This window comes from Oncorhynchus clarkii, chromosome 21, assembly GCF_045791955.1.
Source record: "Oncorhynchus clarkii lewisi isolate Uvic-CL-2024 chromosome 21, UVic_Ocla_1.0, whole genome shotgun sequence".
Taxonomy (NCBI): domain Eukaryota; kingdom Metazoa; phylum Chordata; class Actinopteri; order Salmoniformes; family Salmonidae; genus Oncorhynchus; species Oncorhynchus clarkii.
In genome coordinates, this window is record NC_092167.1 from 32,575,000 (window position 1) to 32,599,160 (window position 24,161).

General features: G+C 44.2%; 2 protein-coding genes and 1 long non-coding RNA gene across 4 annotated transcripts in view; 2 read left to right on the forward strand and 1 right to left on the reverse strand.

Moving 5' to 3' along the window:
- Positions 1-2,510, forward strand: part of LOC139378920 (apoptotic chromatin condensation inducer in the nucleus-like) — a 29,633-nt gene extending 27,123 nt beyond the window's left edge. For both annotated transcript variants that reach the window (XM_071121531.1, XM_071121532.1), the window contains exons 15-17: positions 232-583; positions 716-804; positions 889-2,510. In XM_071121531.1, coding sequence (XP_070977632.1) covers positions 232-583; positions 716-804; positions 889-1,212 — 765 coding nt within the window. In that variant the 3' untranslated portion in view covers positions 1,213-2,510. The remainder of the gene's footprint in view (positions 1-231; positions 584-715; positions 805-888) is intronic.
- Positions 2,505-15,250, reverse strand: LOC139378921 (ajuba LIM protein). Its single transcript, XM_071121534.1, has 8 exons — positions 12,449-15,250; positions 10,362-10,463; positions 7,526-7,593; positions 7,276-7,338; positions 7,006-7,136; positions 6,744-6,795; positions 5,577-5,645; positions 2,505-5,256 (listed from the first exon to the last, which is right to left on the reverse strand). Exons 1-8 carry the CDS (start codon positions 13,989-13,991, stop codon positions 5,152-5,154), a joined length of 2,133 nt encoding a protein of 710 aa, XP_070977635.1. The 5' UTR covers positions 13,992-15,250; the 3' UTR covers positions 2,505-5,151.
- Positions 15,251-16,615: 1,365 nt separating this feature from the next.
- Positions 16,616-19,448, forward strand: LOC139379409 (uncharacterized). Its single transcript, XR_011628382.1, has 5 exons — positions 16,616-16,661; positions 17,039-17,108; positions 17,226-17,329; positions 17,502-17,566; positions 19,187-19,448. It is a non-coding gene; the product is annotated as an uncharacterized lncRNA (long non-coding RNA).
- Positions 19,449-24,161: the final 4,713 nt, after the last annotated feature.

A 24,161-nucleotide genomic window follows, 5' to 3' on the forward strand; every position in this document is an offset into this window, starting at 1 on the left:
AGCTCTGATGGACTAATAGGTATCTACATAAACTAACTTGGGGGAAAATAGCTGGCGCTTGGTGTGTAGATCTATTGTGTAAATTATGATTTAACAAAGCCCTTCCTCTCTTATCCATCCAAGGAACAAGTTTTTACATTTTAAAGTGATAAAACACTGCCTGTCTAAAAATCATTCACCCTCTTTTCCTCTCATTCATCCTTTATTCCCCTCGTTCTCTCCCTTCTCTAGCTGGACTTTCACAGAGGCCTACTGGCCGTGGATCCCAGAGAGGAGCACCGCCCCCAGCCTGGTGTGGGTCCTGGAGGTCCCAAAGTCCGACCGGGCGTGCTGCCCCCTCTGATGGACGGGCGCGGGGACCGCGGCGTGGTCGGAGGGGTGCGGGACCAGTGGGCGGAGAGAGAGCGGGAGATGGAACGCCGGGAGAGGACCAGGGCGGAACGTGAGTGGGACCGGGACAAGGTTCGAGACTTCGGAGGCAAACCAGGAGAGGAGAGGGAGAGGGGGAGGAGATCTCGCTCCCTGGATAGAGAGAGAAGGCGGAAGGAGAGGGACGGCAGGGAGAAAAAGGCTGACAAAAAGGGTGAGGAGTTGGGAGTCTCTTGTCCTCCCTATGCATGTTTTAATATCTAAGCTGTTTGTAACCTATAGCTATTATAATGTTAACTCACTATCTTTCTCTCTCCCTCTCCTCCATTTCCATCCATTCCAACAGATGAGCCTCCTGCCAAATTACTAGATGACCTCTTCAATAAGACCAAAGCAGCTCCCTGTATATACTGGCTCCCTCTCACTGAAGAACAGGTAAGACACACACACACACATCATCATGCAACAACTTGAAGGGAGTGTTTTATTGTCATAAATGACTTTTGTTCGCATCCCTAGGCAAACCAGAGGGGAAAAGAACGGGAAGAGCGACAGAAAGAACGAGAGAGGAGGCGGAAAGAACAGCAGGAGGAGGAGGACAAGAAGCGAGAGGAGGAGAGAAAGGAGAGAATTAAAAGCAGAGAGAAGGAGGGAGGAGCTGCGGTAAGCACTGGAAGTGTGAGTGTCCGGGGATCTGAGGGAGAGAGGGAGCGTGGAAGGGAGAGAGAGGGGGAGAAGAGGAGGGACAGTGGTGGATTCAGACCCAGAGGTCCTGATACTAAACCCTCTGCTGGGTTCCGACGCTCCCGTAGCCGTAGCAACCCCCGTGACAAACGCCGTTGAGTGTTCAGTTTGACGGAGTGAGAGAGATGGGGAGGAGGAAAAAAGGATGGATGCAGTCCCTCATTCAACATACAATTGGAACACAGCAGAAAGAGATTTCTAGTCCCCCTCCTTTACATTAAAACCACTTCCATAGTCTTCAGGTTAACAGGCTGTTCCTCTTCTGGCTATCCTGTCCTTTGGGCCAGGGAGACTCCTATTTAGAAAACCCCAAATCCTCACTCAGTAATGCTGTCTGTCTCTCACATGACCATAAAAATCTACATGTATGGACTTTGGTCACATGTTGATAGTTTAGTGAACTGAAAAATGTCTGCCTCCAAAATGGCACCCTATTTCCTATATGATGGCCCCCGTCAAAAGTAGTGTACTATATAGGGAATAGATATGGTGACATTTTCGCTCTCCCTCTTCCTCCTATAGCTGTCTCATCTGTCTCAAGCTTCTCATACGAAGCAGTCCAGAGGCCTATTCTGAGCTCTGGAAATTCTCATGCATTTTAACCAGAAATAAAGGGTGGAGGTTTGCCTCGAGGCCGAGTCTTGTTCCACCAATCTCTGCGGGCACACAGTAATAAGACTCTTCCCTGTAATAATCCATTTAAAAATAGCAGCCCAGTTTACCAACCCCCAAATGTGTTCTAGAATCAATTTTAGTATTTCAAAATCCAGTGAAGTTATTTTTTCTACGACCGGTACCAAGGCCCTTTGTAGGGTCATGTGAAGGTTATTTTTTCTGCTTTGACGTTTTATTATGATGAATCATGTAAATCTCAGCCTTGGATGGTTTTTGTGTGTTCTAGTGTGTGTGTGGTGGTGCTCTGCTCTCCCTCTCTCCACACACTAAGGTTAAAGTTGGTTAATGTGTCATTACACTGAAAGCAGCATATGTTTAAGAAAATTAGGAAACTATCTTTTTGCCTTGTCAGAGGGGTAGGGACATTTTTGTGTTGGGTGGGGGACTGATTTCATTTGCGCACACTTGGCATGTATACGGTTCTTTTTAGGTTGTTTGGGTAGGGGGAGTCCAAACGCACTGAGAGAATCCGTGTGGCACGATGTGAAACTGTCCCAACATGTGAAACTATCCCTTTCTTGCTCTCTTCCTTCTTATTCACTCAGTGTACCCTCGACCCTCCCAGTTCTTTTTGTAAATGAATCAGACATCGGATGAGTTTAACTCTATTACTGTTTTAATATTGTTTTTAATTAGTTTGAAACTGATTCTTATTTGGCTCTTTTTTTTCTCCTGTAAGTGCTGAATGTACAAAGAATTCAAAATAAATGTAAAAGTTTAAATGTTGTCAGCGCATTCTTTAATATAGTATCTCAAGTCACATTTTGTAATGTTGTTCATGTTCAACAATTGCTTATTCGGGAGATTAGTCAATTATATGAATACACTACATGGCCAAAAGTATGTGGACACCTGCTCATCGACCACCTCATTCCAAAATCATGGGCATTAATATGGACTTTCACAAGAACAGCATTTCAAGTTTTTTTTCTTAATTTCATGGTATCCAATTGGTAGTTAGTCTTGTCTCATCTGCTGCAACTCCTTTATGGACTCGGGAGAAATCAAGGTCGGGACACAACCCAACCAAGCCGAATTGCTTCTTGACACAATGCTCGCTTAACCCGGAAGCCAGCCGCACCAATGTGTTGGAGGAAACACCATACACCTGGCGACGGTGTCAGCGTGCACAGCGCCCGGCCCGCCACAGGAGTCGCTAGTGCGCGATGGGACAAGGACATCCCTGCCGGCCAAACCCTCTCCGAACCCGGACGACGCTGGGCCAATTGTGCGCTGCCCCATGGGTCTCCCGGCACGGTAGAGCCTGGAATCAAACTTTTGTGTGTGTATTTTATATATATACACACACGGATATCCCGAATACTAGGTTTGATTTCCACCTTCTGGCCACAGATTGTAACTGCAATAAAGACTACCTCAAAAGTTAGACACACAAAGGAAAATATTTATTAATTACAACCGATACAGGAATGTTTTATTTTTTTACAAGAAGAAACACTTACAAAATATCTTACGGGTAAACAAGTCAAATTTTAAGTGCAAATTGTTTGCTAGTGATGGTTAAATACAAAAACAGGTTAACCAGATCGATAAATCCCTTATTCTATAGCACATGGTCAGGTGGTAAAAACAAAACCATAGTTTGGTGTATTCTTCTTAGCCTGGTCCCAGATATGCCAAACGATGCCGTGACAATTACCATAAGAGTTGCCGAGACTGCATAAACTGATCTTGGACCCGGCTATATTCTTCTCCCAGTCTGGTACAGTGATGGTCTGCGGAATGGCAGGACTCATTATGTTGCACCTGGGTGGTGTTCAGTAGGCACACAACTGAAGAAAATGCTCAACTTGCCCAGAAAGAAATACTTATTTTCATCTTCTGCCAAACGTGTGCACCTTAATGAACTTGCCCCCGGACATACAGGGGTTTGATCTAAACCAGATTGGGGTGTAACGGATTACAAAAACGAATCCATTAAATTACCAGCAAGATTATTACTTCTAGTCTTTTTAAATTCAGAAAGGCTGTTTGCAACAACAAAAAATGACACCTTTTGTTTTCTCATTGACATTTAAATCATAATTGCAAAAAGGTGCAAGTTTAAGTTTGATCCGCCTAAACGAGTCTGACCACAAGTCAGAGGCCACTGTGACGACGTACCAAATGTTTGATGGATTGCGGGAAAAGAGAAGGAAATAGGCTTTGTAGGCTACAGTCCAATGTTGCGACTGCTGTCAGCATTCAAAGATTACTCAACTTTAAGAGATGCTTGGAGGTAAGGACGACAGCAGTGGTTTAGCCTACGGGCGATAAGAATACTTATCTATCTACATTATTGTGAATCACACTGCAGCTCTCTCATTTAGCTATTATCGCCGTACGGATTGAGGTTGTTGTAGATGGCTGTTCAAATGTATGTGTATTTTAACCCAATAATGGTTGAACTGAAAAAGTTTAAACTGCCTTTTCAATCAGTTTTTGCAACCAGTGGATAGCCAGTGAAAAATGCTCTCTTGTAACAGTTGCATACTGCGAATCCCAGTTTATGGAATTTAAGTTTGAGGGTGTTCTTAACTTCTAAACTCCTGTGGTATTGTGCTCAATACAGTCAAAAACAAGTTTAATTTAAGACCACGAATAGGGCTTTTATTGCTCCATCTAATTAGTGTTGATAAAAAAATTATCCATAGGCCTAATGGACTCGCGCACTTTTGATAGACAAAGGGTAAATCTGTAGTTGCTACCTCAATTTTTGGATTTATAAATTAATGATACCGTATATACCCATTGATTCTTTAAGAATATAAATTATAAATGGCTCATGAGCTTAGTTCAACTATCACATGCCATGATAACCCAAAATACTGTAAACTTGTTTTTTCCCCAATGTTTGTAAACATTATTTACAAACACTATAGCCTCAAAACATTGGTATTTTTTCTTGTATAAAAACATTGGAGAATTGGCTCTGTCTATTAATCTTAGAGTGGTTTCATTTCGCCAGGGCCATCCCTCAGCGTTTTACAAAAACAGGCAGGGTGCCACTTGAGGGGAAAGTAATCTAAAAGTAACAAACTAATCAGATTACGTTAGAGTTTGGGTAATCCAAAAGTTGTTACTGACTACAATTTGACAGATAACTAAGATTACATTTAGAAAGTAACCGACCCATCCCTGGATCTAAGACATTGGTGCTATTGTGTCAAACTCTGGACCAAAACGGCAAATAAAATACATCTTATACCAGCGTTTTCATGTGAGCTTGTCTCACACATGAAATTCGAACATCAGAGCAAACCCATATCTTGGTGTGCAATAGAGAGAAAGAAAGAGTTTGTGTGAGAAAGAAAAGGGAATGTTTTATGCATAGAGTTCCTTCCTCAGTTGTGAGGGGAAATGTTATGAGGCGCACACCCGGGTCATGTGACATGAATGGCAGAGGAGATGAGAGTCCAGAGGGAAGCACTGGGAGCCCTGCTGATCCGAGAGCTGCTTCCCACATTCCTGAGGAATAAAACCGACATGGAGAGAGAACATTACTTCTGATCTGAGTTCAGGTATCATTCTTCATAAAGTACATACAGTAACAGTACACGACTATGGTCAGTGTTTTTCAACCCTAGTCCCGGTGACTCGCAGGATGTTCTGGGTATTGTTCCAGTACAGTTATCACACCTGATTAAACTATCAAGCCCTAGATTAGTTGAATCAGGTGTGTTATTGCACAGCTGGAACAAAAGCCTGCTCACTCTCAATGAACACGGGTACAGACTGACCACATTACGTAGCAGGTGTTGTTAATATTAGATGAAGGCTGTACTAACCTCACAGTGGTAGCACTCAAAGTGATAATCGTTGTTCATAGACATCACCCGGAGTATCTCCTCGCTGCCCTGTAACAAAACAGCGGTGGTGAGATTAGTGCACCGCAATCATGACCAAAAGTATGTGGACACGTGCTAGTTGAACATCTCATTCCAAAATTATGGGCATTAATATGGAGTTGGTCCCCTGTTTGCCGCTATAACAGCCTCCACTCTTCTGGGAAGGCTTTCCACTAGATGTTGGAACATTGCTGCAGGGACTTGATTCCATTTAGCCACGAGCATAAGAGAGGTTGGGCACTGATGTTGGGCGATTAGGCCTGGCTCACAGTCGGTGCTCCAATTCATCCCAAAGGTGTTCGGTGGTGTTGAGGTCAGTTCTGTGCGGGCCAGTCAAGTTCTTCCACACCGATCTCGACAAACCATTTCTGTGGCTCTCACTTAGTGCACACGGTCACTGTCATGCTGAAACAGGAAAGGGCCTTCCCCAAACTGTTGCCTCAAAGTTGGATGCACAGGATCATCTACAATGTCATTGTATGCTGTAGCTTTAAGATTTCCCTTCACTGGAACTAAGGGGCCTAACCCGAACCATGAAAAACTGTCCCAGACCATTATTCCTCCTCCACCAGTCTTTACCGTTGGCACTATGCATTGGGGCAGGTAGTGTTTTCCTGGCATCCGCCAAACCCAGATTTGTCCAACGGACTGTCAGATGGTGAAGCGTGATTCTTCACTCCAGAGAACGCGTTTCCACTGCTCCAGAGTCCAATGGCAGCGAGCTTTACACCACTCCAGCCATCGCTTTGGCATTGCGCATGGTGATCTTAGGCTTGTGTGCGGCTGCTCGGCCTTGTGTGGCCTACCACTTTGCGGCTGAGCCGTTGTTGCTCCTAGACGTTTCCACTTCACAATAACAGCGCTTAAAGTTGCCCGGGGCAGCTCTACTCCCAATGTTTGTCTATGGAGATTGCATGACTGTGTGCTAGATTTTATACACCCGTCAGCAACGGGTGTGGCTGAAATAGCCGAATCCACAAATTTGAAGGGGGCGTCCACATACTTTTGCATAAATAGTGTAGTTGGACATTTGAGTAGCATGCAGTTATGTCTTAACTACATGATACGCAACAAACAAACACATTGAATGAAACAAGAGACACTCACCTCAGCAGGTAAGATGGGTTGTAAGCAGGCAGCACATTTAGGAGCAAACGTTCTGCGGGGCAACAAGAGTTCCAATGGCAGAATAGAACGACATGTAGACCTAGAAATGTAATGTAATGTACTACTAATGTACAAACCTAACAAACTGTGTGATAAACTGAGTATTATCCTCTGACCATAAACAACTTGACAATTGAATTAATGTTGACCCCGTCTGTATATCAACGCCTCAGTTTGACCTACTGAAGACACCCGGCCTCACCTGTTGTAGTCCAAGACACAGTAGATGTTGCTGAGGTGGTCGACGGTGAAGGGAACTCCGTCCAGGGCTTTGGAACACACCACACAGCGGAAACAACCGGGGTGGTAAGAGTTCCCCATTGCCTGGAGGATCTGATGGACGAAACAGATGGGGGAATGTGAAGAAATTATTTTTGAAAACAAGGTTAGAAAATGTGGTCATGGTCAAAAATACACGGGCTTGAATGTTGAGGAGTCGCTGATGCACACACAAACACACACACACACACACCTGTTCCAGGATAAGGTGGCCACACACACTGCATTTCTCTGCTGCAGCCTGGAACCCTGAGAACTGACAAGTATGGAGAGAAGAGAGAACATTTGAGATATGATTTTATATCATACCATAGAAAAGTACTATTTAAAACTTTAATGCAATTTGCTGTAATGTCTAGGAGGCCATTGTTTAGAAATGTACTGCACTGATATCCAGGAATGGAACTGAAAGAGAGAAAGAATCTTTGGCCTTGCCCTCTTACCATGTAATCCTCTTTACAGTACACAGAGCCATTGACGTTGTAAAAGTCCTTGTTTCTCAGGGTGCGACCTAACAGAGAGGGAAACATGAATGACCGCAGAGGAACAGAGGGAGGCCAGGCTTACCCAGATGTTTTCCTTGCTTTGACTATATACCGTGTCGTCTGTGATATTACCAGTATTTAAAACGGTACTTATTCACATAAAAATACATCCGTGTGTCATTAAGTGCAAACACATTCATGGAGTGGCATGATTGTTCAAACTGAGTTTATCATATCACCAAGAAACCCTAGACCCACTCCAATTTGCATACCGCCCCAACAGATCCACAGATGATGCCATCTCTATTGCACTCCACACTGCCCTTTCCCACCAGACAAAAGGAACACCTATGTGAGAATGCTGTTCATTGACTACAGCTCAGCTTTCAACACCATAGTGCCCACGAAGCTCATCACTAACATTAAGCTAAGGACCCTGGGACTAAACACCTCCCTCTGCAACTGGATCCTGGACTTCCTGACGGGCTGCCCCCAGGTGTTAAGGGTAGGTAACAACATCTGCCACACTGATCCTCAACATGGGGGCCCCTCAGGGGTGCGTTCTCAGTCCCCTCCTGTACTCCCTGTTCAAAGGAGATGATTGTGGACTACAGGAAAAGGGGGACCGAGCACGTCCCCATTCTCATCAACGGTGCTGTAGTGGAACAGGTTGAGAGCTTCATGGTACAAACACACCAAGACAGTCGTGAAGAGGGCACGACAAAGCCCATTCCCCCTCAGGAGACAGAAAATATTTGGCATGGGTCCTCAGATCCTAAAAAATTTATACAGCTGCTGTACAATCTTTCTATGCTCGCTTCGAGGCAAGCAACACTGAAGCATGCATGAGAGCATCAGCTGTTCCGGACGACTGTGTGATCAAGCTCTCTGTCGCCGATATGATCTTTAAACAGGTCAACATTCACAAGGCCGCAAGGCCAGATGGATTACCAGGACGTGTACTCTGCGCATGCGCTGACCAACTGGCAAGTCTCTTCACTGACATTTTCAACCTCTCCCAGAGAGTCTGTAATATCAACATGTTTTAAGCAGACCAATATAGTCCCAGTACCCAAGAACACTAAGGTAACCTGCCTAAATGACTACCTGTAGCACTCACGTCTGTAGCCAAGAAGTGCTTTTAAAAGCTGGTCACGGCTCAACATCATTATCCCAGAAACCCTAGTCCCACTCCAATTTGCATACCACCTCAACATCTCTATTGTACTCCACACTGCCCTCTACCACCTGGACAAAAGGAACACCTACGTGAGAATGCTGTTTATTGAGAGCTTCAAGTTCGTTGGTGTCCACATCACCATAAAACTATAATGGTCCAAACACACCTTGACAGTCGTGAAGAGGGCACAACAAAGGCTATTCCCCCTCAGGAGACTGAAAAGATTTGGCATGGGTCCTCGGATCCTCAAAAATGTCTACAGCTGCACCATCGAGAGCATGGTTGCATCACCGCCTGGTATGGCAACTGCTTGGCCTCCGACCGCAAGGCTCTCGAGGGTAGTGTGAACGGCCCATTACATCACTGGGGCCAAGCTTCCTGCCATCCATGACCTCTATACCAGGAAGGCCTTCAAAATTGTCAAAGACTAGCCACCGTAGTCATAGACTGTTCACTCTGCTCCCGCACGGCAAGCGGTACCGGAGCACCAAGTCTAGGTCTAAGACTCCTGAACAGCTAATCAAATAGCTACCCAGACTATTAGCATTGTCCCCCCGCCCTATTTTACACTGCTGCTACTCTGTTTATTATCTATGCATAGTCACTAACTCTACCTACATATACATATTACCTCAATTACCTCGACTAACCTGTGCCCACGCACATTGACTCTGTACAGGTACCCCCTGTATATAGCCTCGCTACTGTTATTTTACTGCTGCTCTTTAATTATATATATATATATATATATATATATATATATATATATATATATATATAATACGTTTTACATATATATATATATATATATATAAAATAAGTTAAGTAAAATAATTATATGTATAATTATATATATATATATATGTATGTGTGTGTATATATAAATTATAATATAAAATTATAATATCCCTGCCTCTTGGTATCTAAGAGAATTTTGCCGTTTTAAAGCTAAATAATATAATTATTATTTTACTTAACTTATTTTTCTGAAAACTACATTGTTGGTTAAGGGCTTGTAAGTAAGCAGTTCACTGTAAGGTCTACACTTGTTGTATTTGGCGCATTTAACAAATTACATTTTATTTGATGATGCAGTTGGCTTGGAATGCTTCATTTCCGCTGAGTTAAAGGGAAAGTTCACCCAAATTACAAAATGACATTGGTTTCCTTACCCTGTATGCAGTCTATGGACAAGGTACAACAGCAATCCATGCTTTGGTTTAGTTTCCACATGCTATAATTTGAGTATTTGTTGCACCATTCCCATTCAAGTCATGGGACCGATGTTAGCATTTTTCACTCATCTTTAAGTGACTTTGTTGTGCTTCTCAATCAATTTTTAGATACTTTTGGATGATTTGGACATGATTTGCAAAAAAATCTAATATCAGTCCTATGACTTGAATGGGATTTGTGCCACAAAAGCTAAAACGTAAGCATGTGGAAACAGGGCCCGGGAAACAAAACCAAAGCATGAATTGCTGTCATGCCTTGTCCGTAGACTGATTACAGGATAAGGAACCAATGTGCAATTTGCGTGAAATATTAGTTTAACCATTCTGCTGTTGTTCAATCAGCCAGTCAACTAGAGGTGTGTGTGTGTGTTCAACTTACCACAGGACACACAGGTGAAGCAGCGTGTGTGATAGAGGCTGTCCAGAGCCTGGCAAGCATTATCCGCTCCATACACACCTTTCCCACACTTCACACATGTACCTGCAACACAATCAACACAATAAATAACCCTTGCTATACGTCACACATGTACCTGCAACACAATACAATGAACAACCATTACTCATCAAGACATGGGCCCACATTCTTTCCTGGTGAAGTCACCTCGTCAAGAAAACGTCTTGGCCTTAGTCAAACATCCCTCGTTACACACACACACACTCAGTAAACATTACTGTATCTCGTACATAGGACTAATAAAACTTGAAACCAACAAGATACTTTAAGCCAGACACAAGAGTCAACGCTCAAAGTTAGGACTCGTTTTTTTTCTTCTGGTCACCTGCCTAGGGAACAACTCCTGGCCCTTCTTAAAACGCCCTCTTGTTCTGAGCTCCGGTTAGGGCCTCTGTCGTGTTAACAGCTCTGAGCCTAGCTTAGCTGCCACAGTGAGAGGAGGTGGCAGTACAGTTCACATCCCCCGAGGGCTCAGATACGGGAGCAGAAAAACAGGCTATAGCACACCTCCGCTGCGCACGCCGTGCCAGGGTAACACACCAGCACACGCATGACTCGCGTCCCACACACTGCATATTATAATGGCCTGGAGTCACTCCGAACACACACACCCTGCCACACGACACACACACTGCCAGTCCAAAGCTGTAATCTTCTCTATGACTCATACTAATGGTCAGTGCTGTGTTTATCGCTACCATGTAATTTGTCTGAACATTGCAGCAGAACTACGCTTTGCAGTTCAGTGTGTATGTATAGCTACGCTTCCTCTGCCCTCTATGGGAGGGGATCTCAAACATTTTGGGGGCCCCTTTTGTGATAGCCAATTCATCAGGGGAACCCCTCATAATCAGAACAACTCGAGTGAGATTAAAATAGCAAACAAGGAGTTTTACTATGACTTTGGCAGTGGATGGATAATCTCCACCCGGCACAGCCAGAAGAGGACTGCCCCCCCCACATAGCCTGGTTCCTCTCTAGGTTTCTTCCTAGGGAGTTTTGGCCTTTCTAGGGAGTTTTTCCTAGCCACCGTGCTTCTACACCTGAATTGCTTGCTGTTTGGGGTTTTAGGCTGGGTTTCTGTACAGCACTTTGAGATATCAGCTGATGTACGAAGGGCTATATAAATACATTTGATTTGGATGGCTGGATGTACCAAGTCTCAGGAATGGGAAGGAGCATTTTAAAGGCCTGCCTCTTGGGATCTAAGATAACTTTGCAGTTTTAAAGCGAATTTCCTGCAATTTTACAAATTTTTGTAATGGGCAGAGAGAAAACTTTGCCGTTTTAAAGCTTAAATTACAGTGCATTGGAATATGGATAATTTGTAGAGTACTGTGGATACCAATATCCCTGCGAGCCTCCCAGGCTCATGTTGCCCAGGTTTAATAATATTACATTGTATTATTGTATTACACTAAACTTATTTCACGGATCCTTGACCAAATGTAGTTTAATCTGTTGTTAGTAACAATCATAAAAAATAATAAATGTATATATTGTTTTATCTGGCCTCGGACCCCCTGCAGTACCGCGGACCCCACTTTGAGAACCCCTGCCATATGGTTCAATGTCTGTGCTTAACTCTACCTAAATAATGTTGTATACCTAGAGTCTCCCAATGTGATTTACTGCTTTACATTATGGCTGAGTGACTGTTGCACAGACAGTCTTTGATGTGTGTATTTTTGCATGTCAACTATGATAATGACTCCTCATCAATTGATCTCTGCATCCCTCTCTTCTCCTTTCTGTCTGATGTGGATAGCCTAGCAGCTCTACTTGTCTGGATAGGCCTCTGCCTTAGCTAGCCCACTGATGGCAAAATGTGTTTCTTTCCCTTTGCTTGTGTGGGAGGTATGTAGGTAGGTAGGACATGCAAGTCCCTACAGGTATCGAGGCACCATCCATCCTTCTCTTTCATCTATCCAATCTGTCTATCCATCCATTCATCTATCCAATCCTTTCATTGAAAAATAAATAAATGATGAAGTGATTGATGATCTCACCAAAGAACTCCTGGCGATTCTCAGACAACGCCTCCCTCCCCGTTCCTGGCTCCTCCTGGGCTTTGATTGGTCCGGCAGCCGTAGCTGTGTTGACGAGCGTCACCGGCTTGCTGAGGGCCTTGGCATGTTCTTTGAGCATCAGACCACCCAGGTGTAGCCCCTCCCCCTCCAGTGCTGCGTCTCTTAGCAACAGGCGCGTCAGTTCCTCTTGGTAGCGGGTCCCCGGGAGGTCCGAGTAGCGCACCCGTTCCCTGCCAGCGCCCACGCCAGTCTCCTCCCCTCGTGCTGTTCCCGCTCCCCTCTCATCCCACCACTCGGGCCCAGCCCGGTAACAGGCCGCTGCCGGGCTACCCACCGCAGGCGGGTATGAATGCCGGCTGTCCTGAACCCCTGTTCCTCCAGGTGAGGAGACCCCGTCCAGGTAGTCCTGCCAGCCTCCTGATCCAGAGTGTGCTCCGGCCCTGCCAGAGACTGTGTATCCCTGTCCACTGGTGGAGCCCCCTGCGTGCAGGGAGGAGAACTGCAGCTGCGGTGCCGCGGAGTAGCGGGTGTCATAGCCCAGACTGATTCCGCTGGTGCGGTTGCTGCTACAGCGACTGCCCATGGGGCTTCCACCGCTGGCAGTACTGGAGGCAAAGCTGGACCTGGGACTGACCAGCACCGACTCTTGGAGACTGAAGGACGAGCAGGGGCTCAGTGTCGGGCCTGGGGGGAAGAAGAAACCTCCACCCACCCCTCCTCCTCCTCCCATCTCAGAGGGCCGGTGTGGGGGGTGAGAGAGCGAGGCCGGCCTGGTGCTCTCCCAGAGTTCCCCTCCGGCGCTCAGCCGCTTGTAGAACAGCGCCTCCTGGAGGGAGAGGCGTTTGTGGCGCTCTGGCTCGGGGACGTAGTGCAGCTCGGCCATTGCGCTACCACGGGGAGCGGAGCCGTAACCCGAGGAGGTGGAGGAGGTGGGGTATGCCGGAGGGGGGCCAGAGGAGTGGGACAGAGGAGGGTGGGAGAGGAGCTGCTGGCGTCGGACCAGCTGCTGGAGCTCCAGAGAGTAGCGGCGCTGGTTCAGAGAGGCCTTGGACCCAGCCGGGTCACAGTCCCCCAGGCCTGACTCACGCCTCATCTGGATGTCAACGCCCTCCCCCAGGTAGCAGGAGGCACGCTGCTGGGGCGACCGCCGCCGAAGGGGGGCGAGAGTCGAGAGGGAGTAGGGTTGATGTTCGCAGTCAGCAGTTTGGGGGGCGATGGAGCTTGTAGAGGGGGAGAGGTGCTGGGTAGCGGAGACTCTCTCTCCCAGTCCATTCCCACCTCTGCCACTGGCCGGTCTGCATGCCTCCGTTGAGGTTGGAGAGGTGAGAGAGAACTGGCCGGGTGTTGATGGTGAGGAGGTTGCAGTGCTCAGGGTTGGTGGTAGTCCACTACTGGTGTTCCCATTGCTGTTATTGTTGGTGTTGTTGACCAACTCGTTTTTCTTTTTAGAACTGGCGAATTTCACACTCCCTGAGTCAGTCAGTTTCAACTTCTCCAATAACTTACTTCCAAGTCGGTCCATTGTAATGTCTAACCTGGTCGTCTAAAACTCTGAATAATCAAATTAAATTAAATGCTGTTAACAAACCACTATGTTATATAAGTTAATGTACTCAATAAATACAGTGTGTGAGTTGGAAATACATTAACACTCAAGTATGTCTACAGTACAGTTGAACTACAGTGGTTGAAATGACAGAGACCCTTGCAATCTATATGCTAAACAAATACCCCCCAAATTAGAACAACCAACGGACAGACCTGTGTAGGCTATATGTACATATACAATAAATAAAAAAAACAGACGTTAAATAAGACGATTAAGACATTTTTGGAGGATCACATGACGATATAATCATGTTTGGATAACAGTGTTGAGAGTCATCGTGCCTTGGCTGTGGAGACTACAGGCAGACAGGTAGAAGGTAACGCATGTGAATCCATCGAGTTAGTAGTGGACTACTTCTATTGTTCTGGCAATGCTGGAGATAAAGACGGATAAAAATGTATTTTTAGGTCACTCTCGTGAAGCTGAAGTTGTTGTCGGTCTCGTTTGAGACTAGGTAGCCCCACACCTGCATGTCTTCGGTGTGACGAAACGGTCCATTATATTAGGTTAGACTTGGTCACGTAAAGATGAGTTGTTTCTGCTATTCGTTGTTTCCCACGCAACTGGCACCAGTATAAACTTAAATGCTCTTATTTTGGGTCCTTTTAATTAAGAAGCATTCCCCTTTGAACTTGTTTTTTAAAGCCACATGTAGTCCAGTGAAGTTCCGTTCCGCACGATTTTCCACGGCAAAGCTTTTTGGAATAACTCGTCGGGCTAAGTGAGGACCAGTGGAAGGAGGAAAATAAGTCAGTTTCTGTATAAAATGTAGCGTATCCAAACTCTTCAATTCACTTTGAAAGAAACATGATATTGAAAATGCATATAAAAACGCGAGAAAAAAATGGATGAAACGAAAACATAAAGCATTCGATGTTTCGAGAATGTATTATTGCTCACATTCAGTTTTCAAATCATTTTACGACAAAAAAATATGCGGATAAGTTTGAGAACGGAACCCATGCTGCCTTAAACTCTACTGACCGTTGCCAAACCAATTGTACCGTAAAAGTAGGCAAGCATTAATCCATTCCGCAAATGTGTCACAGCCTACAACAACTTCGTTTCTTTCTTTCCCCCAAATGATTTACCTCCCCCTCTTTTTCCTTTATCAGCCACTGGCTTGTTTTTTTCCTTCAGGCCGGAACACCTTTCTGCCAGCAATCGCGAATGGATAACGTCCCAAAATATTTCGTCGTTCATACGCAAACTTCCCAGTGGGTGAACAATGCCATTGCAGAGTCCACTAGTTTGGGTGACAGACACATCAAAAGACATCATATTGTTTTCCCTTTTTTTTCGGTATTAACCAAATTAAGAGGCTATGCCTTATATTCAGTGGGGGTTTAAATAGGAATTCATGTGGAATTGTGGATAAAAAAAACTTTCAATAGCATAATTTATACTCAATTACAATCATAAATCATCGCATTCAGATTTTTCACATGGGTGGGTTAATGATTTATTACACAATTATGACCTCTCAAATACCTGTTTCAGGTATGTTATTCGCCTCAGGCCTTATCAACCACACACCAATATGTCGTGCCTGAGGCAGAAAGCAATATATTGCTTGTTGTCAAGACCTGACACAGTTGAAATATGACTTTGGTATAGGCCTACGTGACTAGAATATGTGTAATCGGCCATAATGGTCCAAACCTATTTGGGTACTACTTTATTGTGCTCCCATTCTGTGGAATGTGCGGAAGGACATTCGCTAGAGACACGGCGCTATGATTTTTTTCCGGCATGTACGTGTTCTCCAAGGACGATACAAAGTAAACAAGTGTCATACATTTCAACGCGATCTGAGTCGTTTTGGTGACATTAACCCATAACATGAATCACATCCTTGTGAAACAATTTTGTGTATATTAGGGCCTACTGTGGGCAGGCTGATTTTGCCTACCCCGAAGCCCCGTCTTTTCTCCCTAGACTCTTTCATCGGCCTTGCAGTAGCTTAAACTGAAACGCACTGGCTTCGGTGTGTGCCTGGTTCCTGCTCCCTTGAGTTGACGAGAGCGTTCATTGTCGGCGAGTGGGGACTTGTCTGTAAAGTTAACAGAAAAATACTTAATGGCTTACTCAGTGTAAAGAGCAGCTGGAGCACGGGAAAATATTATTCACAATTATGACATCAACTTTGGGGGACAAAACATATTATATGATGACAAATTGTGCGTGTAATTATACTTTTTAAATATTGACGTATCATTCAAGTGTAAATACAATATTATAATTTGGTATTTTAGCATAATAGTAAAATCTAATACAAGTGTGTAATTCTATGATAATAAAATACGACTTCATCTCAACCAATTCAGACCTCACATTTTATTTTGTAAGTGTATGATCATCATCACCACCACCACCACCTGAAGTCCACATAATCATTGTCTAATAGAGCGTGATCAACGTTATTATAATGTAACAAATGTATCATCGCACGTTGCTGCCTGTTACTACTTTCTTTCCAAATCCACCACCTGTTTGCCGTATCTTGAGCACTGCTAGTGGTCAAAACAATCCTCCCATGAAAATCCAACATGGCGGCGCCCCTTAAGACATTGTGTAGTACAGGTGAGGTTATTTACAATTACTTGTCATTTTCATTCAACCGAATGGTAATTTCCTTCTGAAATGTAAATAGTATCCGGCTTCCAGTTTACAAGACTGCGTTTGATCTTTAGATAGATGGCTACCCTAGATTTTTTTTAAATGGCTAGCTAGCTAGACAACTTTGATTGATTCAGAATGAACTACATGTCTCAGTCAAATTGTATTGTGTAACATATGTTGGTCTTTGATAGCCCTGTCATCAGATATTTCTAACGAATGCATTGTTCTCTTCAATTATGTTTTGTTTGTTTGTATGTGAGCTGCCCAATCAATGTCAGATTCAGAAACACAGGGTAGACAGCCTAGCTAAATGAATTGAATTCCTGGTCTGTTTTCAGCTTAGAGGCATTCCAGTCGTTGTTTTACTACGACTTGTGGGGCACAGGCCGGAATCGAGTGGACGACAGAGTAAGCTCTAAAAGACAGAAACTGTTAAGACAAAATGAAACACCCACAATTGTAGATAATACGGCTGTGTTGACTGTTGGTATACTTTTTTACAATTCCACTTGGTCTTGTCCACAGAAATGGTCTTGCCCGCTGAAATGGTCTTGCCCGCTGAAATGGTCTTGCCCGCAGTGGAACAGAGTATGGTCCCCTGACAGATATCCCTGACTGGTTCTTTGCAGGCAAGTTCACGATTGGAGCATTAATTTGAATGTATTGCAGGAACATAGTGTGTGGTTGGTCAATGGAGCTGGTAGATGCTGTGAGTGTCGTTTGTGTGTTTCATTTGAACACGTTATGTTCATGTGGTTTTTGGTGTTATGATTTGTGTGTGTGTGTGTGTTTTATACACAGATGGCCGGTCGGCACCCCCACTGAAAGGACAGCTGAGGAGAAAGCAGGAGAGAGAGACGTTAGCAGTCAGTACCTTCCCCTATAAGTTTGTATGTAAACTCAGCAAAAAAAAGAAACGCCCTCTCACTGTCAACTGCGTTTATTTTCACCAAACTTAACATGTGTAAATATTTGTATGAACATAAGATTCAATAACTGAGACATAAACTGAACAAGTTCCACGGACATGTGATTAACAGAAATGGAATAATGCGTCCCTGAACAAAGGGGGGGGGGGGGTCAAAATCAAAAGTAACAGTCAGTATCTGGTGTGGCTACCAGCTGCATTAAGTACTGCAGTGCATCTCCTCCTCATGGACTGCACCAGATTTGACAGTTCTTGCTGTGAGATGTTACCCCATTCTTCCACCAAGGCAGCTGCAAGTTTCCGGACATTTCCGTCACCCTCCGATCCAACAGGTCCCAGACGTGCTCAATGGGATTGAGATCCGGGCTCTTCGCTGGCCATGGCAGAACATTCCTGTCTTGCAAGAAATCACGCACAGAACGAGCAGTATGGCTGGTGGCATTGTCATGCTGGAGGGTCATGTCTGGATGAGCCTGCAGGAAGGGTACCACATGAGGGAGGAGGACGTCTTCCCTGTAACGCACAGCGTTGAGATTGCCTGCAATGACAACAATCTCAGTCCGATGATGCTGTGACACACGGCCCCAGACCACGATGGACCCTCCACCTCCAAATCGATCCCGCTCCAGAGTACAGGCCCCGGTGTAACGCTCATTCCTTCGACGATAAACGTGAAACCGACCATCACCCCTGGTGAGACAAAACCGCAACTTGTCAGTGAAGAGCACTTTTTGCCAGTCCTGTCTGGTCCAGCAACGGTGGGTTTGTGCCCATAGGTGACGTTGTTGCCGGTGATGTCTGGTGAGGACCTGCCTTACAACAGGCCTACAAGCCCTCAGTCTAGCCTCTCTCAGCCTATTGCGGACAGTCTGAGCACTGATGGAGGGATTGTGCGTTCCTGGTGTAACTTGGGCAGTTGTTGTTGCCATCCTGTACCTGTCCCGCAGGTGTGATGTTCGGATGTACCGATCCTGTGCAGGTGTTGTTATACGTGGTCTGCCACTGCGGGGACGATCAGCTGTCCATCCTGTCTCCCTGTAGCGCTGTATTAGGCGTCTTACAGTACGGACATTGCAATTTATTGCCCTGGCCACATCTGCAGTCCTCATGCCTCCATGCAGCACGCCTAAGGCATATTCATGCAGATGAGCAGGGACCCTAAGCATCTTTCTTTTGGTGTTTTTCAGAGTCAGTAGAAAGGCCTCTTTAGTGTTCTATGTTTTCATAACTGTGACCTTAATTGCCTACTGTCTGTAAGCTAGTGTCTTAACGACCGTTCCACAGGTGCATGTTCATTCATTGTTTATGGTTCATTGAACAAACACGGGAAACAGTATTTAAACCCTTTACAATGAAGATCTGTGAAGTTATTTGGGTATTTGCGAAATATCTTTCAAAGACAGGGTCCTGAAAAAGGGGACGTTTATTTTTTTGCTGAGTTTAGTTGTGTCAGCAATATATTGTATGCTCTTGAACATCCTCTCCTTTTGATGCAACTCTACTCCTCCATCTGTTTCTTCTATTTATCCCTTCCCTTCATTTTATTTTCTCTCTCCAGAGACGTGTAGTGAATCTCAGCCCTGAGGTGGATAAAGGGATGGAAGTGTGGAGGGAGAAACGGGAGGAAGCTAAAAGGATTGAGGAACGCAATAAATCTCTTCTGCTAAAACCCAAAGGGAACCTTTTATTGAAGAAAAATAAATAAGAAATCATATTTTCCATTCTAGCTGACATTACCTATTAACAAAATGGTGGAGTTGGTATGGCTTTGTAGTACTTATTTTGCCCTTTTCAATGTTTTTCTAAAATAAACTTTAATGTATATCCACAACGTATTGTTCATCTACTTTCTTATTTGTACTTGAACATATGTATGAACAAATATTAGGAACACGGTTGGTAAAGATTTTAACAGAGTAATATACAGTTGAAGTCGGGAGTTTACATACATGTTAGCCAAATACATTTAAACTCAGTTTTCCACAATTCCTGACATTTAATCCTAGTAAAAAAATCCCTGTTTTAGGTCAGTTAGGATCACCACTTTATTTTAAGAATGCAAAATGTCAGAATAATAGAGAGAATGATTTATTTCAGCTTTAATTTCTTTCATCAAATTCCCAGTGGGTCAGAAGTTTACATACACTCAATTAGTATTTGGTAGCTTTGCCTTTAAATTGTTTAACTTGGGTCAAACATTTCAGGTAGCCTTCCACAAGCTTCCCAGAATAAGTTGGGTGAATTTTGGCCCATTCCTCCTGACGGAGCTTGTTTAACTGAGTCAGGTTTGTAGGCCTCCTTGCTCACGCACATGCTTTTTCAGTTCTGCCCACATTTTTTCTATAGGTTTGAGGTCAGGGCTTTGTGATGGCCACTCCAATACCTTGACTGTTGTCGTCCTTAAGCAATTTTGCCAGAACTTTGGAAGTATGCTTGTGGTTATTGTCCATTTGGAAGACCCATTTGCGACCAAGCTTTAACTTCCTGACTGATGTCTTGAGATGTTGCTTCAATATACCCACATGATTTTCCTACCTCATGATACCATCTATTTTGTGAAGTGCACCAGTCCCTAGTACAGCAAAGCACCACAACAACATGATGCTGCCACCCCCGTTCTTCACAGTTGGGATGGTGTTCTTTGGCTTGCAAGCTTCCCCCTTTTTCCTCCAAACATAACAATGATCATTATGGCCAAACAGTTCTATTTTAGTTTCATCAGACCAGAGGACATTTCTCCAAAACGTACGATCTTTGTCCCCATGTGCAGTTGCAAACGATAGTCATGGCATTTTTATGGCGGTTTTGGAGCAGTGGCTTCTTCCTTGCTGAGCGGCCTTTCAGGTTATGTTGATATAGGACTCGTTTTACTGTGGATATAGATACTTTTGTATCGTTTTCCTCCAGCATCTTCACAAGGTCCTTTGCTGTTATTCTGGGATTGATTTGCACTTTTCGCACCAAAGTACGGTCAACTCTAGGAGACAGAACGTGTCTCCTTCCTGTGCGGTATGATGGCTGCGTGGTCCCATGCTGTTGCGTACTATTGCGTACTATTGTTTGTACAGATGAACGTGGTACCTTCAGGCATTTCAAAATTGCTCCCAAGGATGAACCAGACTTGTGGAGGTCTACAAAAAAAAATTCTGAGGTCTTGGCTGATTTCTTTTGATTTTCCCATGATGTCAAGCAAAGAGGCACTGAGTTTGAAGGTAGACCTTGAAATACATCCACAGGTACACCTCCAATTGACTCAAATGATGTCAATTAGCCTATCAGAAGCTTCTAAAGCCATGACATAATTTTCTGGAATTTTCCAAGCTGTTTAAAGGCACAGTCAACTTAGTGTATGTAAACTTCTGACCCACTGGAATTGTGATACAGTGAATTATAAGTGAAATAATCTGTCTAAACAATTACTGGAAAAAATGCATGAAGTAGATGTCCTAACCGACTTGCCAAAACTATATTGTTAACAAGAAATTTGTGGAGTTGTTGAAAAATGAGTTTTAATGAATCCAACCTAAGTGTATGTAAACTTCCCACTTCAACTGTATTTCACTCCCTCAATGTCATCCTTCCCCCACTAGAATGCAGTATTTCACCAGTTTAGGTCAATAGTCAGGCTTCGTCGCCATTTTGTCTCCAGTACTGCTCTAGAAGGAGTGCTGTGTGGTCTGGTGAAGAGTGGGAGGGTTTGTCAAACAGAAAAGTTCAATTGTGTAGCTGTGTGTGTGTGTGTGTGTTTGTTATCTGCACACATATAGGCTATGAGCAGAAGCTCTGCTTAACTAGATGCAATTCTTTAGTGACACCTTTGTGTTATAAGCAAATCTGTTGCAATGTGCTTAAGCTAAATGTATATGTGGTATTACTGCTGCTGGTAACTTTACACTGCCCCCTTGTGACTTCACTGTGTTATGTAAACGTTCCATTGTGTATGTGGGTGTGAATCAGTCTCCCAATGAAGTGCTGTGTAAGGCTGCAATTAAAGAACTTTGCATTCCTGTGTGTTCCAGACACACACACACACACGTAGACACAGGGGAAAGTGTGTTATGGGACAGAGTGTGTGTCCCACGCTGCTGACTGCCTGTTGTCTGGAAAGATGATTAACTAAGAGACTGTTCCTATAGGAAAGGCAGATTGACCATCTCTGAAGTGATCCCACAGGCATCTCACTGTGTCAGCTACTCTGCTGTGTGTGTGTCAGCCACTCTGTTGCAAAAGTTTCCCATTTAATGTCCGACCTCTTATACAAGAGGCTAGGAACTAGGCTAAGTGATGCGCGGTCAAATGTTTTCTTGCTCTTTCTGTCACAGAAGCTTATGGGCATGTGGGGGTGTGTGTGTGTGTTCTAAAGGAATAAAGTATTAGACTGCCCACGTTATATTTAAGCACACGTTGTATTTGTAACATCGGCTGTAATTTTAGAGCGACCTTGACTAGCCAACAGTCTGTGTTTAGAAGGGGAGGTAAGGTTACCAAATGTTCAGTGTCTTTCAACCTTTCTTTCTACCTCTCCTCTCTCATTCTTTCCTCTCTCCCATTCTCTCCCTCTCTCCTACCTTCTACCTTGCTCAGGCTCTCCCTCTCTTGCCCTCTCTTGCTCTCCCTCTCTTGCCCTCTCTTGCTCTCCCTCTCTTGCTCTCCCTCTCTTGCCCTCTCTTTCTCTCTCTCCGGAGCTATTTCCCTCTCTTTCTCTTTCTTTCTCTCTCTCTCTCTCTCTCTCTCTCTTAGGTTCTCTCTCTCAGGCGCTCTCTCCCTTCCCCTATCTATCTATCTATCTATCTATCTATCTATCTATCTACAGTGCCTTGCGAAAGTATTCGGCCCCCTTGAACTTTGCGACCTTTTGCCACATTTCAGGCTTCAAACATAAAGATATAAAACTGTATTTTTTTGTGAAGAATCAACAACAAGTGGGACACAATCATGAAGTGGAACGACATTTATTGGATATTTCAAACTTTTTTAACAAATCAAAAACTGAAAAATTGGGCGTGCGAAATTATTCAGCCCCTTTACTTTCAGTGCAGCAAACTCTCTCCAGAAGTTCAGTGAGGATCTCTGAATGATCCAATGTTGACCTAAATGACTAATGATGATAAATACAATCCACCTGTGTGTAATCAAGTCTCCGTATAAATGCACCTGCACTGTGATAATCTCAGAGGTCCGTTAAAAGCGCAGAGAGCATCATGAAGAACAAGGAACACACCAGGCAGGTCCGAGATACTGTTGTGAAGAAGTTTAAAGCCGGATTTGGATACAAAAAGATTTCCCAAGCTTTAAACATCCCAAGGAGCACTGTGCAAGCGATAATATTGAAATGGAAGGAGTATCAGACCACTGCAAATCTACCAAGACCTGGCCGTCCCTCTAAACTTTCAGCTCATACAAGGAGAAGACTGATCAGAGATGCAGCCAAGAGGCCCATGATCACTCTGGATGAACTGCAGAGATCTACAGCTGAGGTGGGAGACTCTGTCCATAGGACAACAATCAGTCGTATATTGCACAAATCTGGCCTTTATGGAAGACGTAAAAGCAACACAGCTCATCACACTGAACACACCATCCCCATTGTCAAACATGGTGGTGGCAGCATCATGGTTTGGGCCTGCTTTTCTTCAACAGGGACAGGGAAGATGGTTAAAATTGATGGGAAGATGGATGGAGCCAAATACAGGACCATTCTGGAAGAAAACCTGATGGAGTCTGCAAAAGACCTGAGACTGGGACGGAGATTTGTCTTCCAACAAGACAATGATCCAAAACATAAAGCAAAATCTACAATGGAATGGTTCAAAAATAAACATATCCAGGTGTTAGAATGGCCAAGTCAAAGTCCAGACCTGAATCCAATCGAGAATCTGTGGAAAGAACTGAAAACTGCTGTTCACAAATGCTCTCCATCCAACCTCACTGAGCTCGAGCTGTTTTGCAAGGAGGAATGGGAAAAAATGTCAGTCTCTCGATGTGCAAAACTGATAGAGACATACCCCAAGCGACTTACAGCTGTAATCGCAGCAAAAGGTGGCGCTACAAAGTATTAACTTAAGGGGGCTGAATAATTTTGCACGCCCAATTTTTCAGTTTTTGATTTGTTAAAAAAGTTTGAAATATCCAATAAATGTCGTTCCACTTCATGATTGTGTCCCACTTGTTGTTGATTCTTCACAAAAAAATACAGTTTTATATCTTTATGTTTGAAGCCTGAAATGTGGCAAAAGGTCGCAAAGTTCAAGGGGGCCGAATACTTTCGCAAGGCACTGTATCTCTCTCTCTCGCTCTCTGTCTCTGTCTCTCTCTCTCTCTCTCTCTCTCTCTCTCTCTCTCTCTCTCTCTCTCTCTCTCTCTCTCTCTCAGGTCTTCTTGCCGATCTCAGCAAAGTACCACTGTAATTAAGGCATGCTAGCCGCTGAGTTGCAGATTCTTTTCTATGGCGATTAAGCTTTATTTTCCCCTCCTTTCTTTTTCATGGGGCTGGACCAAGGACTGCTCAGCTCCACTTGTGTGATGACTGTTAG

Bases quoted from the DNA above. Each gene is read 5' to 3' on its own strand.
- LOC139378921 (XM_071121534.1), bottom strand. From the start codon at position 13,991: ATGGACCGACTTGGAAGTAAGTTATTGGAGAAGTTGAAACTGACTGAC. The intron at 10,464-12,448 runs GTGAGATCATCA...ATTGTGTTGCAG, and splicing joins GAATCGCCAGGAGTTCTTTG to GTACATGTGTGAAGTGTGGG. The intron at 5,257-5,576 runs GTTAGTACAGCC...TTTATTCCTCAG, and splicing joins TTGAGTGCTACCACTGTGAG to GAATGTGGGAAGCAGCTCTC.